A 25,902-nucleotide genomic window follows, 5' to 3' on the forward strand; every position below is an offset into this window, starting at 1 on the left:
TCCAATGATGGTTGGCTTGCTAGACAGACAAGAAGACGGTGTTCGTCGAACAGCGGCCACCTCGAAGGCAGTTACAACAACCAGTTGAGAGAGAGAGAAAAAGAAGCGAATCATAACCAGAACACCACACCATCAGGAACGATTGGCAAACCCTTTTACCTGGCTGGCTGATCGTGGCGAAGCGAAAAAGTGAACGCTTTTGCTGCAGCATCTGCAAAACGGCTATGGCCCGAAACAAACGAAAGTTTATGCGGTACTGTCAAATAAATCTTGGAAATTTATTAGCCAAACCATTCAGGCTGGCCCTTGACTTTGAGCTCATATCGTCGGTACGTGAGGAAGAAGAAACAGTGTTAGTGCCCAGCACTCGTTAGGAGACGGGTTAGTCTGTTGTGTGGTGCTTTCTTTCGGGATTTTTTTCTTGAAATTAGTTTCACTTTTCACGTAGGATGTTCGTTGTCCATCCATAATCACAGCCACACAAGGCCTCGTGCCGGGAGGTAAAAAACCCCCATTCGCAATTTATGCGTTTAATAAACAACGGAAGCTAAGGTAATGGCATTCAATTTAATTACTTCTGCAATAAGCGATTGGAATGAGTGTTGTAATAAAAACAAGCAGAATCATTTTACAATCGGTACGCTGGTGTACCGAAGCGTGGGAAACGGACACTGGTTCCTTTCGCGCGTAGTGTAACCTTCAATTCGAAGGGTTCGTCGCTTGACCGTGCATTTAGCATATTTGAGTGGAATCTCAAAAACTACATTCTACATATCTCCTGTCACCCTTCGAATGTTTTTGCGGGATGGTAATAAAATTTTATCATCAATCAGACCGTTTATCAATCAACTTCCACCGTGTAACGGATGGAACGCAATTCTCGGCATTACGCTCGTCAAGAAATGGTGGATGTGGAGGTCAGTTTCCTAGGCCACTAGGCTGCTAGGATCCAAGACAGGCATACCGGTGCGTGTCCTTGCTAATTGATTGTTTTAAATTTGTTTATAGTGCTTCAACAAGCAGGCCTTGCTTTCGTCTGTTTGTTTAGTCCCGGTTCGGAACCGTGGGATCGCCGTTCGATGCCAGCATGATAGATGACGGTGTACGGATATGATAATAATTTCGACTGCTTCCCCACAGACACACACACTCGAGCTCGAGCTCGAGCTATGTAGCCTTGGGCTGGCAAGACGTTGGTCGGCGTGCTTGATCGGTCGCCAAGAAATCGGGCTGGCTGGTTGCCATAGGGGATGTGGGGCCAAGAATGTTGGCGAGAAGCCGTTAAGCAATACTATCTTGACATTGACTGCCGTCATCGAATTACACGACGAGAGGCTCTTCGGGGTCCGAATCCCCGAGCGTGAAACGTGTGAATTGCATCCGAAACTGACCTTTTCCGACGCGATCGTGTGTCCGAATCGAAGGGCTTTTCATGTCGATCAAGCTCAGGTGGTCATTGATCAATTTGAGCGTTTGCTGGCCTGCGGCGTCTATGTCGCTATATTTAATCCGGTGCGATGCATTAGCGTAACATTAAACCTAGGTGACAGAATGGTTGATCCGTTTTGTTTGCACTATTTGCGTCAGGAGTGTAATTACTCTGTCGGTAGAAAGCTGTTATTTTCATCCACTTTTACTAGCAGAAGAAAAGGGGAAGTCCTGGCACGTGATCGCTTCCGGCGTGTGGTGCAGAAACATTTGTTATCAACCCGAGCTCGGCCCAGCATGGTAGATGGGGTAGATCAGTAATTGGATTTGTTTTGTGTTCGGTTTGGCTATCCCCGTAAGCAAAAGCAAGAGCAGTTCTATTTGTCAGGTGATTTGTTTCGGCACAGGCACAGGTTTGCCATCCACGGCCGTTGCGTCGTAAACAAACTGTAAGCTTATAAAACTAATGATCGCGCGCGCTAAGTTTTCACACTATTCGCACGCGGAAAATTTGATTGATTGCTGTTTTGCGATTGCCTGGGGCGTGCATAAATCTTTCCCCCTTAAAAACCCGCCACCAGCAGCAGGAAACCTGCTACGGTGAGTTCTCGAATCCGGGAACAGAAGCGAAGAAAGTTAGAGTCGAAAACAACCTATAGCGCATGAAATACGACTCCATCATGCTACAGATTTATAATTGTATTTTTCACGAATGCTGCCGCTTATGTCACCGTGCAAAGATGACCAGCAGCGCATATCAACGCCATCGAAGAAACATTGCCAATAAAATTGCGATCATCTAACTGACGCGCCTTTTCCCGTTCGCTGGATTTTTCGCTGCGGGCATCGTTAGTGTAAGTTTTTTTCCCCCCAAACAAATTGCAATGGGAGAAAGGTAACAGCTTCCGCCAATCGAGTTGACCAATGGTGCTGCAAACCACGGCCTAAGAGGACTTGAGCAGTATAAATAGCATAAATCTGCCGTTTGGTGTTGGTTTGATGGATGAATTAAGATTAGCGACCACTCGCTTGAGGTGCAAAACGGGAAGCGATTGTTTAGTCATTGCGATTTCGTCGACTCGTGACAACTCACGCGAGAGAAAAGTGTTGAAAGCGGACGGGCAACAAATGCTCTTAAACTCAGCGGGATAGATGACGCGTTTGCAGATAGCCTACATAAGGCAAAACTTTAAAGATGAACATAAGAAATCGGGTACAAAATAGCCACAAAAATCTGAACCTCTTTCGTGTGACCAACATCTTAAGATCGGTGGGTTTTTGGTTAATTTAATTAAGCTCTATCTATCTCTCCCTCTCTCTCTCTATTCGTTTTAGTTCCTTCGGTTAATCGTTAACTTCTAGGAATTTTGAGCCGTTCCTTTGACCGCCCAAAGACACGGGAAGTGGTTAACCCGTAATCTGTACCCATTTGCGCGTGTTTGCGAGTTACTTTTGCTGCAAAAAAAAAAATAAAATAATCGGTGATTCAAGATGAAGCACTCGAGAGGCGATAAAAGCAATGAATTTCTCGACAAGTGGCCTCACCAGTTGGTGTCTTTCTCTGCGTGAAGGCTTTCCTCTCAAGAGCATACCACTAGCATTTTCTGGTAAGCCTAAAAAACAGAAAAACAACATACTGGCACGCTGGCACGATTATGCTAAAGGTGAGATGGCTGGAGAGGAAGTTGTTTTGGCCAACGAGGTTCCTACGAGTATCCACGCGCCCCAAGAAACCGCGGTGGTAGAAAATATGTGAGAAATTTTAATTGGACAATCGCGCACCGAGTCGAACATTGGGAAGCGCTCAAGGTTCAACGGTGATGCTCTACAGGGTTGGATTAGAATTTCAGATTTTTATCTACCTCGTGGCAGTTAAGGTCCACGAGGAGCTGTACAGCTGATTGAAATGTTAATGGAGCTCGTCATGAAATGTAGCGATGTTGCTCGATGAATTAGGGAACAATGTTTCCAAATTTTTATGAAGTAGTAATTGAAGCATGATGATACGTGGGGGAAACAGACCTTCAAACATATATTGCTTAGATAAAGCTTGATTCAATTATAAATTGGGCACTTTGTATTGCGTGTATCTTTTGCACTGGCGATTGCTTAATTTATTATAATTTTTTTAAATAAAATCAATAAAAAATTAATATTTATTTTGACCTGACGAAATTCTTGGGCTTTACTCTTGGTGCGGGCAGCTGCTTTAGTCTTTCTAGGCCTTACAACCTCCTAAGTCATGCCTGCCATTTCTGGTTTACTTGACTTATTGATACCGTATAGTTGGAAAGTCAGTCTTCACACAATGAGCAAACGGCCCAGATGAGATTTGAACACCGGTCCTGCCGTGTGAAGACCGCATCTAACACCGGAGTCTCTCAATCGTAGTTGACGATAGACGGTTGCACTTCGACGCTTCGTTTGCACCTTACGGACAGTCACTTGAGTTTGCCTTTACTTTTTAATCACTCGTGTCGACTTAGGTTGACGCTGATGGATTATGCAGATAACTTTTCAAAAGTCTCCCATTTGGTCCACTTTTGTCCACATTGCACTGTTTTTTTAGAAACAACGAAAGGATGTGCCGATCAAGAGCAAAGAGTGGAAGGAACATTTCTAGGAACCATCGGACGTATAATTCATTTCCTTTTCAACCCAACCCCATTGCTTGATCGTTCCTTGATAAATATCAGCAAACATAAAACCCTTGCCTAATGATGCCAACAAACAAAAACAACGACAAAACAAAAAAAAACCGCACAACGATAAAGCTCAGATCATCAACAAGCTCACCGTTCGCTTGTTAAAAGATATCGATCAGAATAAAAATGATAGCTATCATTCACGACGTTTCTCTGGGTCGCTCGTCCTTCCGCGGGTGGCACACGGGGTCTCATAAATTTTGGCGCACCATTCCCACCACCGAGCCTTCGCTGGTTGGTGGTCCGTTTTAAGGGTGAAAGATTGCAGCACACACACACACACCACAACCAACTGCGATCCTCTTCCAACATATATCGCAGCATCAATCAATGTTATAAAAACAAAACCTTTGCCAAAACTTCAACCCACCCGGTCGGTCCGGGATTTGGATGGGATGGGACAACACACATGAGTCTAACGGTCCCCAAAACCCCACTCAGTACCCCTAGCGCGCGACTCCCTTTATTTACGACTAGGGCAATCCAATTTTCGCCATCGCCCGCGTTCGCATTGTCCATCCATCCAGCGGTGGAAAATGCGCCGCTTATAATTAATTGGGTGATCGAACGAAAATGATCTATCGTAAAAATAGCTCACCGTCCTGGTGATGGAAATGGGGTGGTGGGGAAACTAATTCATTTTGTTTTATTTTGGATTTGTGACTAATTTTATAGCCCGGGCCTAGCCGAAGCCGACTTTCACCACCCTAATCAAATTAGCCAAATCGGCTAGCGTTGGGCCGGCGCGGGCCAACCCGCGGCCGACTACTGCTACCTCCGCTCGTTAAGGTGAAAGGATTTGTGGTTGGCCGCGGAAATCCCGCTAGCGCTCGGTGCCAATTTATTATTTCGATCCCTATCTAGCGACAATCATAAATTATGTAGAAAGCCAAAACAAACGGGACGATGGGAGTATGTGAGTGCCAGCCAACCAGCCAACAGAACAAAGTTGTCCATTGGGCGCAATTGTTGAGCCGGTGAAGGTTGAAGATAACATACCGAGCAATAAGAATTCATGTTCTCCATGGTTCCGATGACAGACCGTGTCAATTTCTTTGGCCCCGTCTAATGCGGCTGCTGACAGACCTCTGAATGTGGAAAAACAAGCGATCAAACTCTCGGAGGGAATTAACTTGGCTTCGGCCTCGACTGCTCACTCGCTCCGAACACGTTTCACTGTCACGATATTAGCGCAAAGTTATGTTCAGTATGTTTTGCACGTCCCGACGTCCCAACCCGCCCCAGACTCTACCGCCACAGAATGGAACCGGATTTGGGGAAAAAGTTCTTTCACCACAGCCGCACACCACTGAAAGACATCAGCACAATTACGAATACGTTGTTCGGGTGTTAGATTGGATTTGAATCCGCTTGAACTATTTCAACCATCACGAACGGTACCGGGATGACGATCAACGTTGCAAATTTTTGTACCGAGAAGTGTATCGGTGCCAGATCGGGGACCATCTGGGCACGTTCTCTGTCTGTGTTGAGAGAGTTATGGTATGGGACCGACCGGGCAGTTCGCAGATCGTGTTAGCGCATAGATATCGTTGCATTATATCGTTATTATTACGTACGGAGCGTTCTTCATACCCGGCCGAAGCAATCACGCGGCTAAACGTGACCGAAATTAATCACCCGCTAATTGAAATCCTAATTCCAACCCCTTTGCATGGTCTAGCCCGTGAAGGGATCAGGAAAAAAGGGAGCGTTCTAGGGATCGTTAGAGATACACTTCACAGTGTTCTCTATCAAACCACAAGTCGGGTGAGAATTCAAAGATCGTCGAACGGCATCCGACCGATCGATAGAACCTGTCACAGGGGGAGCAACACTTACAAAACAACAACCACTCTCGCTGGTCCCGCAAAGGTCAACAGCGCCCAACGATCAATAACTCTCCGGGTACGGCGTACGATCGAGCCATCTCGAGCCATCCCTCCTGTTTCGAGTCAGTCGTCTTTGTTTTCTTTCGTCCTGAAGCTCTGGTACTCACTCACATGTTCCCACCATAGTGACCCACTTCTGCGGCCAATTCGAACCCGATCGATCTCGGGCCAGGAAAAGGCTGTTGTTTACATTCACAAACAACTGACAAAATATTCGCGTGAGGAAATCGTGCTGCCCTGCGCGCCGGGCAGGTAAATCTCGACCGTTTAATCTTTCTCTGCTTCAGGTCATTCCGGAACGGTACGATGATTTATTGCTGTTTCGGATCGAAGTTGCTTTTTTTTTGGGGCGGAGAACGCCCGTCATATGAGTTCGAATCCAACAAATTCTACATGCTATTGATCCCGATATGTTCGATCGCGACTTGACAGACCAAGTTCTACAATGTCACCAATGCGTTGCGAACATGGCCAACATTGTTGCAAACGGTTATTCGCAGCACAAAGCCCCTTGCGGGCGCTGTTCGCTCAAAGTTCAATCGGTGCGCTAGCTATGGACAACGTGGACCCGGGTCGTCCCCCTGTCAAATCGCCGTTTTCCGGGCAGCCCCTTTTCTCCTGCTCCCCGAGCTTCCCTGGTCTCAGGGCGGACCTCCCGCTGAATCAAACACGGCAACACACAGCAGGTGTGTTTCAGGTTCCACCGAAAAAAAAAAAAGAGGCGAGGGCTCGAGGATGCGGAGTTCCAGCATTTGACCGCGGGACATTGGTTGTTAATATTTGCAAATTTGAAAAATCGATTGTTCCCGATCCGGCGTGGTTCGGTCGGTCGGTTGAGTGATGTTTTGCGCTTGAAATTCAATGTGAGCTTTCGCTCGGACCGGTGCAAAGTGCACAGAGAATGTGTGCTTGTCCGGAGCAATGGAGTCTAGTTTTAACCGGCAAGCAAAAGAAGAGAGGTGGAACCTGCCAAAGGGCCTAGGTAAGGTCAGGGTGGCAGCAACGCCCAATGTTGTGACTGTTCGTTTCCGCCTCTAATACGGAAAGCAGCCGTGAGCGAACGAAACCGTCGACAGGGTGGTAAATGAGGCGTCATTAATTTATTGACCTTTTTCTTGCCACAAAAACGGGCCCGTTTAATTGTCTAGCGTTGGGTTGAATTGGGCTCCATTTTTTTCGTGAGGTCGATTGCACTGCTCGGTCCGGCCGGGCAGAACCTTTTACGCCAGTAGTGAACTAAAACACCCGTTGCCTGCTTTCGTTTACTTTCAGATTTGGCGGCGATCCGTAAGATACTGGAAAACGAAACCGGAGGCGCCCTCTGTCCGAGCTGCCAGATGCCGTTCGATAAGGGCAAGAAAAGGAAGCTGATCGACGCCTGCGGTCACGAACGGTGCTACTCGTGCATGTTCCGGAACGAGGCCTGCCCGCACTGTCTGGCACAGAAGGAAGCGGCCCAGCAACCGAACCACCATCCGGCAGCCCGCTTGCAGACGGATATGGACAACGGTGAGTGTCGGATAGATAAGGCGAGCGGTTTTTGTGTTGTGGCTGTTAATGATTTCCTTAACCGCTTTCAATCCTCCGAAATCTGTCCCGCGGAAGGCGATCGATTCGGAAGGGTAATTTTGAAATTAATTTCCTAAACCAACCTCGAGTCGACGCTTCCTTTCGGGGAAGCGAATTTTCTCATCTGTGATGTTTTATTTATTTATTCATTTAAAACAAAAAGTCTTCATGATTGAATACGTGCTACGCAAGATAAATTTAAAATTGTTAGTGCTAGTGTTAAGATCGACTTAGCTATTTAACGATAAGTAACAGGACACCATTTTTAAGAGTGGATCATTAGATCACAAATTCAAAACTTACTGTTTTGGCTTAGGAGCATAAGCTGCTGGTGAAAGGGGACTGGTAGTTTATTTGGTCGAGAATGTACGGAGCGTCAATGTATCCGCTGATAAGCTTATGTAGAAAACAGGCAGGGACCCGTCATTCGTCAATGTTGGAAGGGTTCCAGTCCGAATAACAGGCACGGGAATACCATTAGTACTGATTGCTGTCTGTCTATTCAGCCAAACTTTACTAGCAGAATAAAAAGATTTAAGACAGTGACGGTCCTTAAAGTCCTTACCTGTGTGCAAAATAAAACCCAACAGTCGAAAGGCCTTGGAAGGACTTGTAATGTTCTTGAAGTTTAAACCTACAATCTAACATCTCCTTCCTTGGCTCTACAATCTCTGAAGCTCGCAGCCTGCCATTTCTGGTTTTCTGTGGTATTATTACACTCCTATACAGATACAGGCACATATATCTTAAAGTCTTCAGCGTAAAGCAGTTTACAGCAGTCCAGTTGACGATATCACTGATAACAACGTCAAACAGCAGAGGTCCAAGAATGCTCCCTTGTGATTGTTTTTACTATTATGCTCCTATGCGTCAGGACGGTGAAAAGCCATCGTTCTAACGCCTAGTTGACTCCGTTTCTGAATAGCTTAGCAAGTACTAAGTTGTGGCTACTGAGCTTATTCACATGCTGATTCACTGAGATGATGAGTTTAAACCCGTACAAGAGGTGCCAAGAGATGAGAATCTCTAAGATGTTGTTGCCGGCAGATAACATGAAAATACGCCAATAATTCGTGGCGCTGTTTCTATCGGCCTTTATTGTAAATACCAGCCGACAAACTGCCGATGATTTGTGCATCAGTCAGGAAAATTTAGTAGGGTTTGTTGGCGCTGCTCCGTCTGCTGCAACTCGTCGCCTTCGCGAGGTCCCAAACCGCAACCGATGGTGCGTAAAGCTCATGCGCGCACACATTTCCTTTTGATTGTGGCTTTTATTGGCACGTGTGAACGGAGTGAATGCCCGTGGCCCGTGATTAAAACGAGCGATATCTTTATTACTTCACTTTCGGCTTTCGGTTCGGCTTTGGTTGCTCCTTTTAACACCTCTCGATCAACCTGTCACAAAAAAAAGGGGAGGCCTGTCCAGTCGGCCTTCCCCATTCGGAAGGATTCCCTCCTCCCCTCCCCCCCCCCCATCGGCAGGATCTCCAGAGATTTGTCCAAGGCGTTTAAAAACGGCCCATTACAGGATTCCTCCCTCTCTGGCTGGATGCAGTGCCCACAGCGCGGTTTGCGTACCCGTTCCGGGCGGCACAATCGCTTTGAACTTCTGCCCGCCAATCAAAACGACGACGCATACGGCGGTTGTCTTCCTCCCGTGTTCGGCAATCGTCACCGTAATTGGGTCGTCACTGACCTTGTGTCAATTCTGCGCCGGCCCCCATTTCGGTGACTGATGAACTTTACTCGCCAGCACGATACCGAACGATACTTGATCTTGCCCCGGTCCACAAACAGGCACGTTGGATTAGTATCGGTTAATTACGATCGGAATCGGACTGTGATTCGGTGGTTTCGGGCTGCGAAGGGTGCGAACATTGTGCGGTTTATGTCTCTCCACCGGGGTCTTTCCCCCCCCCCCCCTCCCCTTTAATCTTGACGATATGCATTTTCAGCGCCTTTTACCAGCCGCGAACGGGGAGAGGGAAAAATTAATTTTGCGTTTTATTTCCTCATGCTCAATGTTGACGAGCGGCTGTGTCGGGCTGGTCCTGGAGTCCTTTTTTTTTGTATTGCACTTACTTTGCGCAATCATTCATGGCAACCATTAAAGGTTTGACCTACTCCCAAGCGGATCCCAGGGCACTCCGTGAGTCAAGTCAAGTGTCAACGGCATGATACCGATACTTCGGTACTCGGGGACTTTGTTTGCTGATCGTCTTGTGCGCCGCCTTGCTCGAGCCCACCCGGTGGCCTAAGCGCTGGGTAGCAGGGTGCGAAACATTGGGCAGTTATCATGGCAGAACCTCACCTCCAACGACGACGACGACGCTGCTGGTCGTTTTATGATGCATAAAAATTTAATTTGCCCACCATTACGGCAAATCGGCTGACATTGAGGGCCGCGTACGATGCAAACGGTCACTGGTAGCTGGAAGAGGTCTCTTTTATTTCTGTCGCGCTGTGTACTTTCAATGAGCATTGAGCTCGTTTTTTTCTTCTTCTTCTTCGATTGGTAAGGTCAGCTAATGTGGAATATAAAGCCTAGAATTACCGGCGAACAGGGGGTCGAACATACGACATGTGAGCAATTAGCGTTGTTCTTGTTCTGTTTTTTAATGTGTGCAACGTACTTTATTGCTTCGTCATTTTAAATGTCACCTTTTGCTTGGGGAATGAAAAATAAAACTTAAAAACAACTTTCCTAAAATTATTCTCATCTCTCCTAAAAGGGTAAGCGATAAATTGGTTGTTTGTTAAAGGTGCACACAAAACCCGTGCAGATGAAATGTAATACTCATGTTCGACACCTAATAAATTAGATTTCGTTTTTCCACTCACGGAATAAATTTCCCTCACCCTCCATAACTTTTGATTACAATTGATTGTGAGGTGCACAATTTACAGGCACAGATAAATATGCAGATTTGTCGCACGAAATTAATGCGTGCGTGGGATGCTTGCTCCAACAATGATAACGCTGCGTTTGGCCATCCCCGCGCGTGTGGTGGGTCTTATTTAGCGAATTAACAACAATAACCTCGCCCGTTTGGCCTCACGCTATGGCTTGCGACCCGCTCTCGTGGAGAGGTTTGTTTTGATGAAGCAGCACGGGAAAGACTTCAATAGCAAAAAAGCAAGCGACGAACCTGACACGATATGTGGACGCACGGTGGATTAGCCAAAAAATTTGGACCGCACGATCGTCCTCCGTTTGGCTCGTAAATACCGGGATTTTGTTGAAAATTTATTAATCCACACATCACGTGTGAGCGTGTGTAATACCGGGAGCCGGTTTCCTTATCCGTGATGGAACTGGGAGAGAAATGAAAAATACGGCGTCGCTGGATGATTTGCGACGGGAAAAGGGGCGCCACATCTCGTGCATTTAAAAGGCCATTCCTTTAATTAATATTTTTAAAAGTCCTTACACTTAAAAAAAAGCCACCCTAAAAAAGCTCGCATCCAAATTTGACCCATTTCCACTGCAAAGCTTCCACTGCTGCTGTCTTTCAAATTTTGACTGTTGGCTGAAATTGTTGTTCCGATTCGTTCCGGTTTCGTTCCGTCCGGTGGGCAATGTAACACCGGCAAGACGTTGTTTCGATTCGCTGTGCAACGGGAAACAGTTTCCATTTGACATTAAGTTCCAGCAGTAAAAGAATGAAAGTAAACGATCGGTCGTGAAGAACGATTGCTTCGCCGATGCTGCGATCGCGATCCGTTCCGTTGTGCGGCATGACAGTTGGCCGTTCGTGCTGACATGTTGAATCGTTTTGCGGTTGATTTAACATCTTTGCCGCGGTCCATTAGGTTTGTATGGACGGCGATTAACATGGCGATCCGTGGAGTGAGGCAATAAGCGTAAAGTTTTCGCGTTTGGACAAACTGTTATGTTTGAGTTTTCAATTTCGACTGTGTCAGTGCAATTCCGAGCTACATGTTTCACTGAACGTAACGGCCTTAGGGCGATCGTTTATGCAAACATATGTAGCGTTCTTCGACGGAAACAACTGCAAACTTTCCAATCTCATCCGATCACACTTTGGAAGCGCAGAATCGCATTGTGAGCGTAAATACGAACACCTCCGAAAGCCGTGCAGACAAAGCCCGTTCCGATGGCACTACCATTTGCATATCGTGTACGATTGTTGTGCACTAACTGGGTAGTTATTCTTTCTTATCGGTAAATCTTGCGCTCTGCCGGAAGAATGAATGTGATTGGGAAGGCAAGCAAAACCAACCTTCGCATGAAATAGCAGGAACAGTTCAATTTACATTACAATTCCCCATACAAACGGCCGTATCGATGCGTGTTCATTGCACATGAATTGTGAGGCGGAAAATGACATGCATGTGCTTCTTTTGAGTGCTTATTTAGAGGTATTTGTGTTGCAAAACGATGATCTTTCATGTGCCAAAAAATATGAAGGCTAAAGATTTTTGGAGAGAGGATTTTTAGGGTAAAGATCGTTTAATTAAATACTTTTTACAGGAGACAAATTTTTCAAAGAAAAATTACTCACCATAACAAATATCCAAAGACAGCAAAACCTTGAGCCTCAACCCAGCTTAAATCCAATCCGATCGCAACCCTAACCAAAACGAGCTCGTTGCTTCCAGCAGTTGCATTAGCGTTTGAACAATTTCCATCCAAAGAACAGAATGGTGAGCTGTGATTTGGCAAGAATGTGCATGCAAAGTGTACGTTACTCACCATCACAGATGACCAAACGCTACCGGCTACCGAAGCCAAGCCACAGTTGAGGACGTTTAGTGAGCACAAGAGCGTGCCCTTTTCCTGCCGCACGGTTGGCGGTGCTGTGCAGACATTAGCTGTTGGACTACAATCGTACGCACGCCAGCACGCCATTTGCTTGCCATTGGAGATGATGTTTGGAGGGCAAAACTTGGCGCACAGCGAGATTGTGTTCGTGTGAGTTGTCCACGCACCTGAATGGGGCTGAATTATGCTGCTATTATGCCGACTCTCGATCGAACATTCTCCATATCGCCATACATGGTGAAGGGTTTGATATGTATGGCCGTGTTTCGTTGACGTAGCTCTTCCACCACCAGACACACCATCCTACCTCAAGTGGTTCACACGTATTCACCGTGGTGGTCGAGTCCGACCTTCGTCCGACTAATCATATCACGCGCTACCGGTGTTACACGGTTTGATTAATCATAGTGTGTTATTTAACAAGCGGTACACGGCTACATCGCGTAATCAAATGTTACTACATACGTCGGCAGCAACCATCATCTCGCTTTTCTTGGGGGGTTTGGTAGGTTTTTTTTATCCTCTTTCTCTGGCCTGGGCTGCGTCTTGTGCAACCCTTTTAAAAAAGCCGACTCTCAAGCCAAAATCAAACACCAACACTTTCTTTTCCTGTGCGTCGGGTGAGGAAAGGTTTTGCCTGCTTTGTACGATACCGAAGCTCTGGTGCATCCGATCGACGCATTGTTAGGAGCAATTTTCTTTTCGGCATCTCATTAGGCATAGCAAAATCCCCATTCGAAAGGCTTGGTTTTTATTTTTAGATTGCCGGTACACGACACTCGGTTTTGCAACGCCCCAATTGGTTGCTGGATGCCACTTCATCTTCGGTGCGCAATGTTTTTCCTCTTCCGGTTGGGTCGAGCGTAACACACACACACACACCCCTGCGTGTCGTAAGCCCTTAACATCCATTTTGTCGAAATGCAGCGGAAATTGAAAACCTGTTGCTCCATTTTCTTTTCTTTTCGGGCTTTCGCTTACAAGCGGCCGCATCATACCCGGTAATGAGTTGCGGTTTGTAACGCACACACTACCCTTGGGCGAACCGATTTCGGTCAATTATGTTCAGCGGCAGAGCCAAGAATGTTTTAAAACCGGCGTGATCCCATACAGTTGGAGCCATCGAACGGGAGTTCTTGCAGCATTTGTTCAACATTTACATGGGTGCCTGCAAACTGCGTGATGCTGCAAACGAAACCCATGGCAACGTACAGTGAGGGACAATAGTATAAGGCTACTATTATATTCGATGTTCAAACTGCTGCATTCGATACTTCTACTAAGGGTAATCACACTGAAGCTTGGAGGACTGCATTATCAACATCTTAACTTTCTATACAAATTTTAAATTTCGTTTAAAAATGGCTTAAGTCAAAAAAAAATTATTGAGCTGAGTTGAAATTTAAAACAGAAAAAAATTAATTAAAAAAACAAATTTGATATAAAAAAAATCTTAGAAGCCAGGCTACATGATGCGAGATGCCAAAAAGATTTCGCTAAAAACGGGGGGGGGGGGGGGGTTATGCGAAATCTATCCGTTAAAAAGATTTCACCTCCTCGAGCTGAATTCTAGGAAAGATTTCGCTTCTGTCTAGCCCTCTCTGTCAATTGCTACGTGTTGCCATGGTATTTTTCGGTTGAAGAGAGAGAGAGATAGCATGAAGTGCTCTAAACTACGCGGGTAGATGAACCGAGATGATTTTGACGGAAAAATTTCGCCCCCCCCCCCTTCCTTTTTAGCGAAATCTTTTTGGAATCTCGCATCATGTAGCCTGGCTTTAGTAAGTAGAACATTCTGGTCCAAAATTATGAAAAAATATTGTACACTTTAGAGAGAGAACATCATCAGAACATCAACAGCATTTTTTGAACATCGATTTCCGCAGTATGAAATTTCCCATGGCCTTAATTATGTTTTGGGCATATTTCATGAGAATCGCAAAAAGATACTCAGAATCGATTTTTTGATAGATCAAAAATAAGATCGCTTTCCCAAAATCTTCAGTTTAATTTTCCAAGTTCGATACGTGAAAAAAAAGACTACATGATGCTAATTTTACAATTTAAAAAATCAGGTGGTCCTATTCTATTGTCCGGCACTGTACGTAAACGCACCCTGCGAGACGCGAGACCGATGCGTGTCAATGGTGTCTTTAGCACCGTACGCATTTACCGTGTGGAGGCTTGAATGTATGGGATGTAAAATTGGCTAAAGTATCGTACGTTCTGCCAATTATATGCAAATGCCAGCGCCATTCCACCGCCAAAAAGCAAAAACAACCCATTCGACGGCAGGTCATTATTATCATTATTATCATTATGACATTTTGTTTGCATTCGGTCGCAACCGCAACAAACAGTTGCATTCCATTGCGGGTTTTTGTCTGCCCGAAATTACCTCTGACGAACACGATGCACCCATCCCTTCAGCTGCATCGTGTGCCGTGTGTCTGTGTGTTGGTATAACCTCAAAATTGCATATTGCATTCCATCCATCCGATTTCCTTCCTTCGTTCACCGTCGAGCTTCACGCAAGCTGACAGGACAACGTGTGCAATTTGACACCTTCTGCTCAGCATCGCCACAATCATCGGTCGTCCGATCAATACGATTGTTTTGTTTTGCCTGCTGGTTGCGTTTCGCAAACGGGTCGGAGCCACCATCGGAGGGGCCACTTGATTGCGTCGACTGCACTGCACGAACGATCTTTAATTAACAACGATCGATCGATCGGTTTTTCGGGGTGACTATTATTCATTCCATTTGTCCTGCTTACAGATATACTCTCGTCGAATGGTGCGATCTACCAACCGCTCAGCCGCAAGATGCACGGATACGGCAGCAGCAACCATCTGATGTCACCGTTGGGATCGCCGCAGCCCCAGAACCGTTCCCAGCTGCGAACGAACGGTCACTTTTCGTCGATCTATCAGGTAAGGGTGAAGCGAACGCTTAACGCTCGGCAACATTGTTCGTGTCGAGTGGAGTGCCTGTTAACGTAAGAAATATTGCAAATGATCACCTCATTATCTTGAACTTTTGGTTAAATTTAAAATGTTTCTCGATCGGTCACGAGCGGAAGGAGTAGAGCCGACCTGTTCAATAATGCTAATGCAATCGGCGGGGTTCGTCCGATCGAGCTAATGAAATTCATTTAATAATAAAAACGCTCATAGTTCATGCTTTTGATTGACAACGAACCATGGTGACATGGGACAATTTTCCCAACCCCTTGTCAATTGAAGCTCAATTCTCGTGGCGAATTCCATTACTACTACACCGTGTTGGATCGATCTGGAGCAGCAAGGTTTTCGGTGCGACCGATCCACCCCAAAGCAATGGTGGTGGACCTGTTCAAGGAACGCAACCACCTAGGCTAATTAAGAGCCAGAGGTCATCATCAAACGTCCGTCCGTCGACAAATTTTAGCGTGACAGTCCAGCGTATGCTACCGGCGTCGGTAGCGAGTCTCTCTTGATTGATATATTTATTACACGCCAGAAACACCGTGTCTGTCTGTTGGCTGGAGTCTATGGGGCGTTTGTTTTTTGTTTGCTTGTCTCTGTTGTCTTTACGTAATTATCCATCTCGTTCCAAGACCTCCCGCTGATCATAATCGAAGGGCAAAAGCATGGGCCGAGAAATGTCCGTGATTGCAGAACTTTACGCGTCGCGTAATGAACGTGGTATTGAGCGTCTAATCGAACACGTTGCTGTTTATCATCCAGGATCCAGGAGTGCCACATCCCTGACCCTGAAATACAGACGGGCGAGCTTTTATGCTGTGGTGCAAACCATTAGCGTGAGGTCAATTAAGCATGCTCGGAGGCACGGTTGTTTTGACCGGTGCGAATGGTTGAAAATGCCGTTGATTATGTTTCGGGGCAAAAGACATGACCTAGACACGGATATTGTTTTTTTTTGCTTTGGCGATAGTTCCCTGCGTGGCACCGGCCAAAGCGCTCACATTCGGCACAAGGTTACGGTGGCCACAAATCGTTTGGGGTGGCTTGTTTTTGCTTCTCTCGCATCTTGACTTTGGCAAAGATTAGACACAAGAGATCGTTTGATCGACAGCTGATGGTACCGATCGTATGAGGATCTTTTTTCTTTCGCTTGAAGATCATTCCTTCAGAGTGTTGAATATGTATTAGGATATTGAGGTGTTAATTCGGTGATGATATTGCTTGATACAGTAAGAGAGAGCGTTTTATATCTGATTTGAGGTGGAGAATTATTGATGAGGAACTTACCTTTTGATAAAATTCGATCACCCAAAAAAAGCCCCTTCTCAACGGGCTCAGCATCGCCAAGAAATCGTAAAAATGTTATCAAAAAGGCACCACCACTTGCTGGCAGTGCACGATTGCAATTTATCGCTGGTAATAAAACTTGCGCCGCTTTCCATTCCTACCCCTATCCAACTCCAAGGCCAGTTGGCAATAAATTCAAAAATTGACTTCAACAAAACATTCGCTTGGGTTTTTCTTTTTTTATTGGTAAAACGTCCACTACAGCCGGCTTGGTGATCATCAGCGATCATCGTTTTTAATTGAGCACGTCAACCATCGGGACGGTGATCATAAACGACGAGTCCGTCATTCACCATCGCTCCGCGATCGATCAATGGCGGCGCTCTCGTCTTACACTCTTGTCCCGGGATATCCTCCAAGGGTATGGTGCGCAGTAATGAAGGTACCTTCAGTTCCTCGCTTTACCACGGACACTCTGGTAACACAGCCCCGTGCGACAGGATAAGGATGGAATTTATTTGCGTTGTCTCCGTAGTTCAAGGTACTTGCAGGCCTGCCCTTACAGTAAGTGTCCCAATTTGTACGACAAGAGTGTCAATAAAACGCTGTTCGACACGTTATGTGACAAAGCAGTCGGGGAATAAATCGCTGCCGGGATCACAAACGTTCGCTATTATGCGCTGTATTTTTTTTAAGACGTGATCTCGGATGAAAAACTGAAGGGTAATGCGAGACCTTAATCGCGAGAGAGAGAGTGAGAGAGATAGAGGGAGAGTATGATATTTTATTGATATATTACGCGCGATTCATGATTGTCGCAATCAACCTTGAAGACTTGGTCGATATAGGTGAGTGAGTGCTGCGGCGAAGGGTACGAACGAGCTTAATGCTGCTCCATATCACACAGCGATACAGCCAGCAACAAAAAAAACGGCAAAACAAACCAAAACGAAAGCTAATTGAAACGTAAAGCCACCCGGCGCGACTCCGAGTGCAACCTTTCCGAGGAGGTGTTATGCCGTGTGTCCCTGTGTAGCTCCACCACCAACCAACAGCTCTTGAGGAGTCTGGTCGAGGTCAGCTACGATTGCATGCTGTGCAATTCGTTCGTTTCTCCATATAGTGTTGGCGCGCGCGATCCAGCACCAAAATGAGTGAAATGAAAATTGAAGAGAATTTCAAAGGTGTGCTTAATTGATTTTTCGCACGACATTGACAAACGTGAGAATATTATAGCACTCTCTCGCCTGTGTGGAAATTCGTTCTTTTCGCTCATCGAGCAGAGGAGGAACACACGAGGGTGTGCATGCAAGTGAGCTGCAGTCACACCAATGCAAATGTCGCCGTATCGGCATCGATCGTGCGAAGCGATTGGGGCGAGATTTATGATGTTTACCGATGCTTTCTGCCTGTTCGTGGCTGGCTTCGTCTTCTGCCCTCGGACGATAATTTAAGGGCAATAAATTAATTATGAACGGTGACGGTGGTATTGGCCGCGGTGATCTATCGGTGTCTGCCAGCCAAGCATGCTGTAAATCGTAGCTCGTAGCGTGAGAAATAAAATATTGACCATTTTCGGTGATTAATGGGGAACTGATGAACGAACTCTATATAATTTTGAAGTGAAATAGAAATTGTCGCAATTTTACACAATTTTTTTATAGTCCTTTAGCTAATAAAAATTTGATATTGATTGGTGACGCTTCACACCTAACCCAAGTTCCTCGATTGGAATGCTCGAGCTTTGCTTTATTCCTCGGCTGCATCAATGAGACATTCACTTCACTGCTTTTGTTTGATCCCTGCCGGCTCAAGACACACAAACACGCAGTTCGATGTTTGTCTTTGCGCACGAATTCACCATTCTGCGCACATCGGCATCGGGATCGCGCAATCGGCAGCATAAATTCACACCGAATCGCTCAGTGAGCGTGTGAGAGAGGCCCCGATTTGGGGTGGTGGAAGTGGGTGAACAAATGTCTCCCTCCTTCTCCCTCCTTCTTCTCGCCCCCACCGGCTAGGGTGTGTTTATGAAGTGCAAGTGCGGCCCGCAGTTTGTGGCATTTTATGCAAACAATGTGACACGTACCGGTGCATGTACCGGCAAACCGGCCAACCAATCTATTAGCTTGATCGTGTTTTATTGTGGTAAAACTTTGCGATCGCGTATCGTGCCAGTGGGAAAGGCTCTGTGAGTGGGGTTTTTTTTTTGTTTTGGCATCACAGTGTATACAAATTTTCTTTAGATACACTTTTCTAATGCCTTTCTGCAAGCTTTCTATACTGAAGTAGGTGGCTTAAAATTTCTCAAAATATTATAAGAAACATTCAAACCGTCTAGATGTATTGGTCAACCGTCAATCAGCCTTGGAGATCTCCGCGTTTGTATTAAATTCCATGAATAAACACCAGCGTATAGATTATAATACGCGATACAAATGTACTTAAATTATATATAATGAAGGATTTTATTTAGAGGAGGTTCGATGGTTCGAGGCGACAACGGCGCCTGTCTTCATACGGCACGATTAGGTTCAAATCTCATCCGGACCGTTCCCCCGTAGCGAGGACTGACTACCTAACTACGTGGTATCATTAAGTCTAGTAAGCCAGAAATGGCAGGCATGATCTTTAGAGGTCTTTAGGCCAAGAAAGAAGAAGAGGTATTTTTCACAAAGTTCTGATACTAAAAGCGGCTAAGCTATCGTAGCAAATAATATTCTCATCAGAGAAGGACTTCTGTACAAAATAGTTGGAATAGCTTAAACTATCGTACAGAAGGCGAGCTAGCATCGACTGTAGTAGACCTCTTCTTCTTTGGCCTAACGACCTCTTAGGTCACGCCTGCCTTTTGTAGCTTACAATACTTGATGATACCACGTTGTTGGATAGTCAATCCTCACTTCGGGGGAACGTCCAGGATTGGATTTAAACCTGATCCTGTCGTATGAAGACCGGGGCCGTTGTGGTTTCTACCTCCGGGCCGCCCCAGTGAAAAATATCTATCGCATGATAGTAGTTCGGATAGAAGATCTGGGTAGCTTCTGTGATTTGGGCAAAGAAATGTTAAAACATCCCAAAATTCCTATGTATGGATTTAAAAATTGGCAAACTTATGTTCATAAATTCAAGGCAAATCAAGTTGATACTTGAACATTTCTATGTTTTTCTTGTTAATTTTAAGAAAAGCTCTCCATCAGAAATTACTGAAGAAAGCAGCAGAAAATGTTATCTTAACTTTGGTGTTACATCAAAATTGTAGGTGCAGCTATAGAAAGTGGCGTCAGTGTAGTATTCTGAAGAAGGTGGGAATATCTATCGATCTTTTCGAATCATTCTTCAACTATCACAAAACATTGCCCAAAAAAATTGCATTAAGAAACCCAAAAACCCCTATTTCCAAAAAATCACTGCCTCCTTCCGAACCTAGTGATTTGCATCGAATGCGCCAGTTCGATTTGAATTCAATTAAATCAATTTCGGTGTCACTTTTGTTGCTGAAAGATCAAAAAGACCCGAATAGTAGAAAAAAAAGCACTCAGACACACACTCGCTTCTATGCGTACACAGATGACAAGACAAGACATAACTCTTGTATAAGTTAGTTGTTTCACTCGCTGATTAAGGTACTGCACGGGAATGATTTCGTTAAAGTTGTGTTTTTTTAAGATCGAGCTGCAGGCAACCAATTGCAAAAACACACATACACAAACAGTAGTTTGCTGGTGGGTGGGCACTCCAGCTCTACATGCATATATCCCGCACCCGGCCACCCATCATTATTCGGAACCCATGTTGTGAGAGTATAATTGAATGAGCCTTAATTCGAGCTTGCCGCAGTAGCAGCCAAACATATGCTCCCGCGTACAGCCATGTTCAACAGCACGGGTCAGCTCGTTCGATCGTTAGCAAGCAAGCAATCGACAGCTCCCCGGCCGTCCGAACGACGACAACGACGTGCCCATTGCCATCAATCGGGCCAAGCGGCGTAATGCGGGACCAAAAAGGCTCGTTAGTTTGGTTTTTGCACTGCTCGATCGCGATCAGGTCGAACGTCACCTGCCCGGTGGAGAGAAGGGATTCCTGGGCACCCACTGTTTATGGCGCTGCTCACGAGCGTCACACGATGCAGGCGGGCGCAAATTGGAGGCCGCGTGTGTGGTGCACATTAGAGCGCACACGCTGTTTGGTGCGCTCATAATTATGCTACCGTGTGCGGTGGACAAACTCGAAGCGCTTGGAAATTATGATCCATTACATCAATCAGCGCATCGCAATGAAGCCTTTTTTAGCGAGCGAGGTGTTGAAAATGAATGTTGGTTGACCCGTGGCGCACAAACAAGAACCGGATCATCACTGTGTGTGTGTAGTCAACACGTCAGCTTCACGAGACCTCATCTTTTTGGTGGTACAAATCCCATTCACCTTTCGTAGTTTATGCAAAGTTTTACTGCCGATCGTGCCCTTGCGGACGGGAAATCATAGGCAATCGATTTTCAAATGCATTCCCAGTCGTACCGAACGATGTTGGGATGTTGCAGTTTTGTAATACGCTCTTCCCGATCCTCAGAGTCGCCCGGTTCTCGTGTTGCTGTCGCATGCGTAATGAAGGGTCCGGTTTGCTTTTATTAATGGTCGCAACGTGCGCTGCATGCTTGCAGTTTGCATGCCTGGACTGGACTGGACCCCTTTGGTCTTGCAAACCCCACAGACGACGAGTCAGACCGATCGTGCTCACCGCGATGGCGCCGTCGCTCAAGAGTTCGTGTAAAAGAATATGCATGTATAAGAATCGCTCCAACCTGCCCCTCTTGGTGCCCGGATATTGATGGGCGTAATGATTGATGAAGGATGGTACGCTCGTCCCCATTCAACTGTAAAGATGCAAATGTGAAAAACCATTCCATCTAAATTCGATGCAGTTTGCTGGCAGCTTTAAGTACTCTCCAGGGTGGTATGAAAAAAAATTATCACCACCGTTTCGCATACGGCCGGACATTAAAAGCCGTGAGGATGCAATTAGGACGTGCTGTACCGTCTCGTGGTAAAGTTGGTCGGCATAAATCAATCCGTATTTGCAATTGAACGGTTTTAATCACATCAAAAACTAAAAGCGAAAGCCTCAACTACTCTACTAGCAGAGCAATCCAGTCGTTGCGCGTGATCGTTCAAGATCCATTACTCACGGTACGTCTCTCGAGAAGCGTTACAAAACGTTACAGAACAGAAATCGATGGCTCTGTCGCATTGCATAACGATGATCGTGCTGGGCGACGAGAAGATCGTATTTGTGATCGAATTGGTGTGTCTATCTTTGTATGTGTGTCGTGGAAGATGTTCAGTCCTCGGTGGCCGGAAGAGTGAGTACGGTGGTAAATTTGACAGACTCGCAGACAGTGCAGTGCTGTTTATTGGGGCCGATTGCATCTTGTTCGCTGTCGTCGCAACGATGATTCATCATCATCGATCACCGACGTCTGCGTGTGTCCTTTTCCAGCCATACTCACCGATGGAAGATCGCCAACCATCGGGAGTTGCGCACTCGATATCAATTTATTCTCGACCCTTTTGGACGCGACGCGACTCGACACTCTCGGGCAGCTTGTCTGTCCCCGCCTGGGGATGCCCTTTTTCGATCGTGTTGGTTGCGGATGGAGTGATTCCTTCTCATTTTCTCTCAATTTCTGGTTCTGTCCTTATCTTGTTCCACGAACTCCTGCCTGCTGGTAGCTGTGAATGCCATTTTTGGTGCCAACCTTAAACCGGCTCGCTTGACTGTAAGGGTTCCGGTTCTGTTCGAAGTTGCTCACTGCAACGTGGCTGGTCGTGTGGCACAAATTTTGACCAAAGTCAGGATTTGTTTGGCTCATTTCGCTGTGATTAGTGTGGTGGGGCCCCCCCTAGAAGGGTTTATGGTGTGCGTCCGTATCGTTCCCTTTCGATCGCAAACAACAGCAGCAAAAAACTCACCCTTCTTTCAGGCTAGGGAGCAGCATATCTTGGAAGATGGCCCTCTCTCTCTCGCTCTTTCTCTACTAAGGCTTGGGTGGACTTTTTTATTTTTGTATGGTTTGTTGACAACACAGCCCTTTTGCGCTGCCGGTATTTAAGTGCGAGTTCGGCGTAAGTAGGTGAACCACACAGACCCCTTACGGTCGCGAGATGAAGATCGCTATAATTGGACACAGCGCACCGATCGGTTAAGATCGGGATCGGGAATATTTTAATTGTCTCTTGCCTTACGTGGTTGTTGATAAAAAATTGGTCCAAAGAGAGCACGCGAAAGAGTTCATCTTGGTGAGGAAACAGCGAAGTACCGGAAGCACAGATACAGATGCAGGGTTCCGTTGTGTCATTACGTGACAATGACACTGTCAGTGTCGAAAACTTGATAATGGGTGCGGGCTAATTTTGGTGGGATGTTTCCCATTTTTCCCCTTCATTTTCGAGTTTTGTCACAATTTTAATGTTGCGCTTCAAGGTGAAAACTTTAATTATTTCCTCCGATCGTGGATCGTGGAGCACTCAAACTTTCCCTGCGGGTGGCAGAGCAATTTCTCGTAATTGGTATGGTGTGTCCCCATGTTCAGAGATCCGAAATTGGTTCAGTTTATCTCACCGCTAAGTCTCATCAGCCAGTTGGAGAAATTGAGTGTGAAGAAAAATAATTTAACAATTTAAATAATTATTAAACTTCAAATAAAAATCTTGCCCAACGTTCGACACAACTCTCCCCCCTCCAGAACCACTGATGAGTCAGCTCAGATTTGTGGTGTAGCATTTTTCCGTCACCGCCCTCAAGGAACCGAGATCAACACACGTGCGCGCCTGTCCTCTGCGAGCCCCAGATCGATCGTTCAGGTCGATTCGGCCTACATACGGCTGTTCCCCGGCCTGTCGAAGATCATTAGATAATTGTGAATGGTCGAGTCGCACCATCGTGCGGTCATAGGGCCTCCTTCGCCCGAAGAAATAATGCTCTTCAACGACAACTTGCGAAATAAAATAAAACTCGCACTAACAAAAACCTCCCAAATGACCAGTACGCTATGCCGGGTGACCGGGTGACTGGCTAGGCTTTTGCGGGCTTCAGTCTCCACCTTCTGGCGGCGGACATTCGGCGGATTGTTACGACATTTGCTTTTTTGCACGAAAGATGATAGAATGCTAACTGGGCGAGAGAGAGATGGGAATGATGAAGCAGGGATTTTTTGTTGCAGCAAATTATACTCCTGAGCAGGCTAGTGGTATGAACGCACTGGGCAAACAATGAAATCCTTGTTCGATTGGGATGTTAGGGCAAGAGATAGCTAGAGATGCTTTGTTGGAGCTTTGTGGGCCATTGTGGCGTCGATTTTGAAAGAGGGAATCGATTGTGTAACCTCACACAACATCGGTAGGTCTTCATTAAAAGAGGATGATTGGTCCGCCATTTTGAGCCATGTCCATTGCTCTATTAAACTCCATCAGCTAACCTTTTCCACCTCCCCATCTCTTCCCATCTTCCAGACACCCTCCGACGTACTCGGTTCAGCGGAGCGCTATAAGCTGAAGGATCGCCCGCCAAAGTGTCCTCCGGGCGGTAAAACGGAATCACACTACGCCAGCATCACCAGCAGCACGGCCGGGACGGGACAGCAACCGTCCAGCTACGGTCTGATGAAACCACTGCAGCATCGTTCCGCACTGAACAGCAGCAGCGAAATTACGTCCAGCACTTGTGCGACACCACCGCAAAACCGTCGACGGCTCTTCAGTCCCAAGAATCTGCGCAGCCCGTTCGGCTACCGGCGCAGCAACGGAAAAGCGGACAACTCCACACTGTCAGGTAAGTGGCCCCACTGAGGAGGGTGATTGAGCAATCTCCGGATTGCCCGGGAGTTTTTCTCTTCCCACCCTGGAAGAGACTATAAGGATCGTCCGTTCTTGAGATGCTCTCGACCTGCCGGCGATCAGTTCCTGGATCCTGGTGATGGTGGATGCATTAATTATAGCTCACAGATCATCCCATCTTCCGGCATATGTCCCGCTCGGGACTTGTAATTACACACACTTGCACTCTCTCTCTCTCTCTCTCTCATGACCATCCTCTATATCTCTCTCCCTTCTCACGATCGCTTGACTTGATCCTTCGCCAACACACCAATCATCGATCGATCGTCGCTAATCGCCCACTGCATGGTGTTACCATTTCCGGGAAAATTCTATCTACCCACCACGGGTGCATATTACAGGGCTCGCCTCACTGCTCAATCCGGCCACCTTTCATCGGGCAACGACGGCGGCCGCTAGCAAAATTAGTCGCTCGATGGCATCCCGTACGGCTGCCACCGGACCGCGAGCTGCTGACGGGACCGCGGGAGATGGTGGCGGTGGGTTCAATCTGTTGGCCTCCCATGGGCCGCCGAACGGGATTAGCAAGCGCCAGCGGAACGCTAATGATGGCCATAAATTTCACCGACTCAGTCTCGGTTCGTCCGCGTCCGCGGTTTTCGGCAAAATTAAATCGCTCTGGTCGGCCCAGGCGACGACGCTCAGCGCGGGATTGAATCAATTAGCAGGCATGGGCTCATCGAATTCTTCTTCCTCGCGTGTGGACCTACCGTTCTTATGCTGTTTGATTTGCTGTTTTGTTCTTTATTGGTGTTGCGATTTTTTGTGTTTTTTTTCTCCCAAAGTTCTCTTTCGTTTCGAGTCGTTGTTTTCGTTTTCTTTTTTCGTTTGTCTCATTTATTGTTTATTTTAACCTGTTTGTGCTTGCATAGAGCTAACGTTTTCCAGTTTTTTTTGTTTATGTTAGGAACTTTTCGTTTCTCCCGTCCTCGGTAACGTAGTCGCGTGATGCTTAGCTTGTTTTCTTTTTAACTTGATTTTTCTCTTAAACACTGTCGGCGAGCAATAATGTCATCTGTCGATTCTGGTTGCCCGATCCAACAAATTGATTTAAATACTTTAAGCTTTATTTGCTTGGTCGGCTACGTCAGTGGCGGGATCTAACGCCGGGGAGGTCCCGGCGTGATAGAATTAAGTAATTTGCTTAAGCTCGATGTGAACTATAAAGCATGGATGGGCCAGTCAACAGACACCAAACAAAACATTCGGTTTGGTCCAAGCTTGTTTGTGTCTGGAGACGTAAAGCTTATTTAGAAGCTTCCTAATCCTACCGGGGAGTCTGGTGCCTCGGGAGTGCAACCAACCTGATGGGGGTTTGCTGATATGGGTGGATAGAAGACGACTAATCACACCGAAGTTTTACGATCTTGATCGTC

At 46.3% G+C, this 25,902-nt stretch overlaps 1 protein-coding gene across 6 annotated transcripts in view; it reads left to right on the forward strand.

Annotated features, from left to right (window-relative positions):
- The window catches only part of LOC118506384 (protein TANC2), a 109,349-nt gene that overhangs the window by 77,646 nt on the left and 5,801 nt on the right, over window positions 1-25,902 (forward strand). For 5 of the 6 annotated variants that reach the window (XM_036043418.1, XM_036043421.1, XM_036043422.1 and 2 more), the window contains 4 exons: window positions 7,298-7,534; window positions 15,159-15,313; window positions 24,143-24,461; window positions 24,868-25,194. In XM_036043418.1, the coding sequence (XP_035899311.1) occupies window positions 7,298-7,534; window positions 15,159-15,313; window positions 24,143-24,461; window positions 24,868-25,194 (1,038 nt within the window). The remainder of the gene's footprint in view (window positions 1-7,297; window positions 7,535-15,158; window positions 15,314-24,142; window positions 24,462-24,867; window positions 25,195-25,902) is intronic. The other variant, XM_036043419.1, reaches the window with a different exon arrangement.

This window comes from Anopheles stephensi, chromosome 2 (genome assembly GCF_013141755.1).
Source record: "Anopheles stephensi strain Indian chromosome 2, UCI_ANSTEP_V1.0, whole genome shotgun sequence".
NCBI classification, from domain to species: Eukaryota; Metazoa; Arthropoda; class Insecta; order Diptera; family Culicidae; genus Anopheles; species Anopheles stephensi.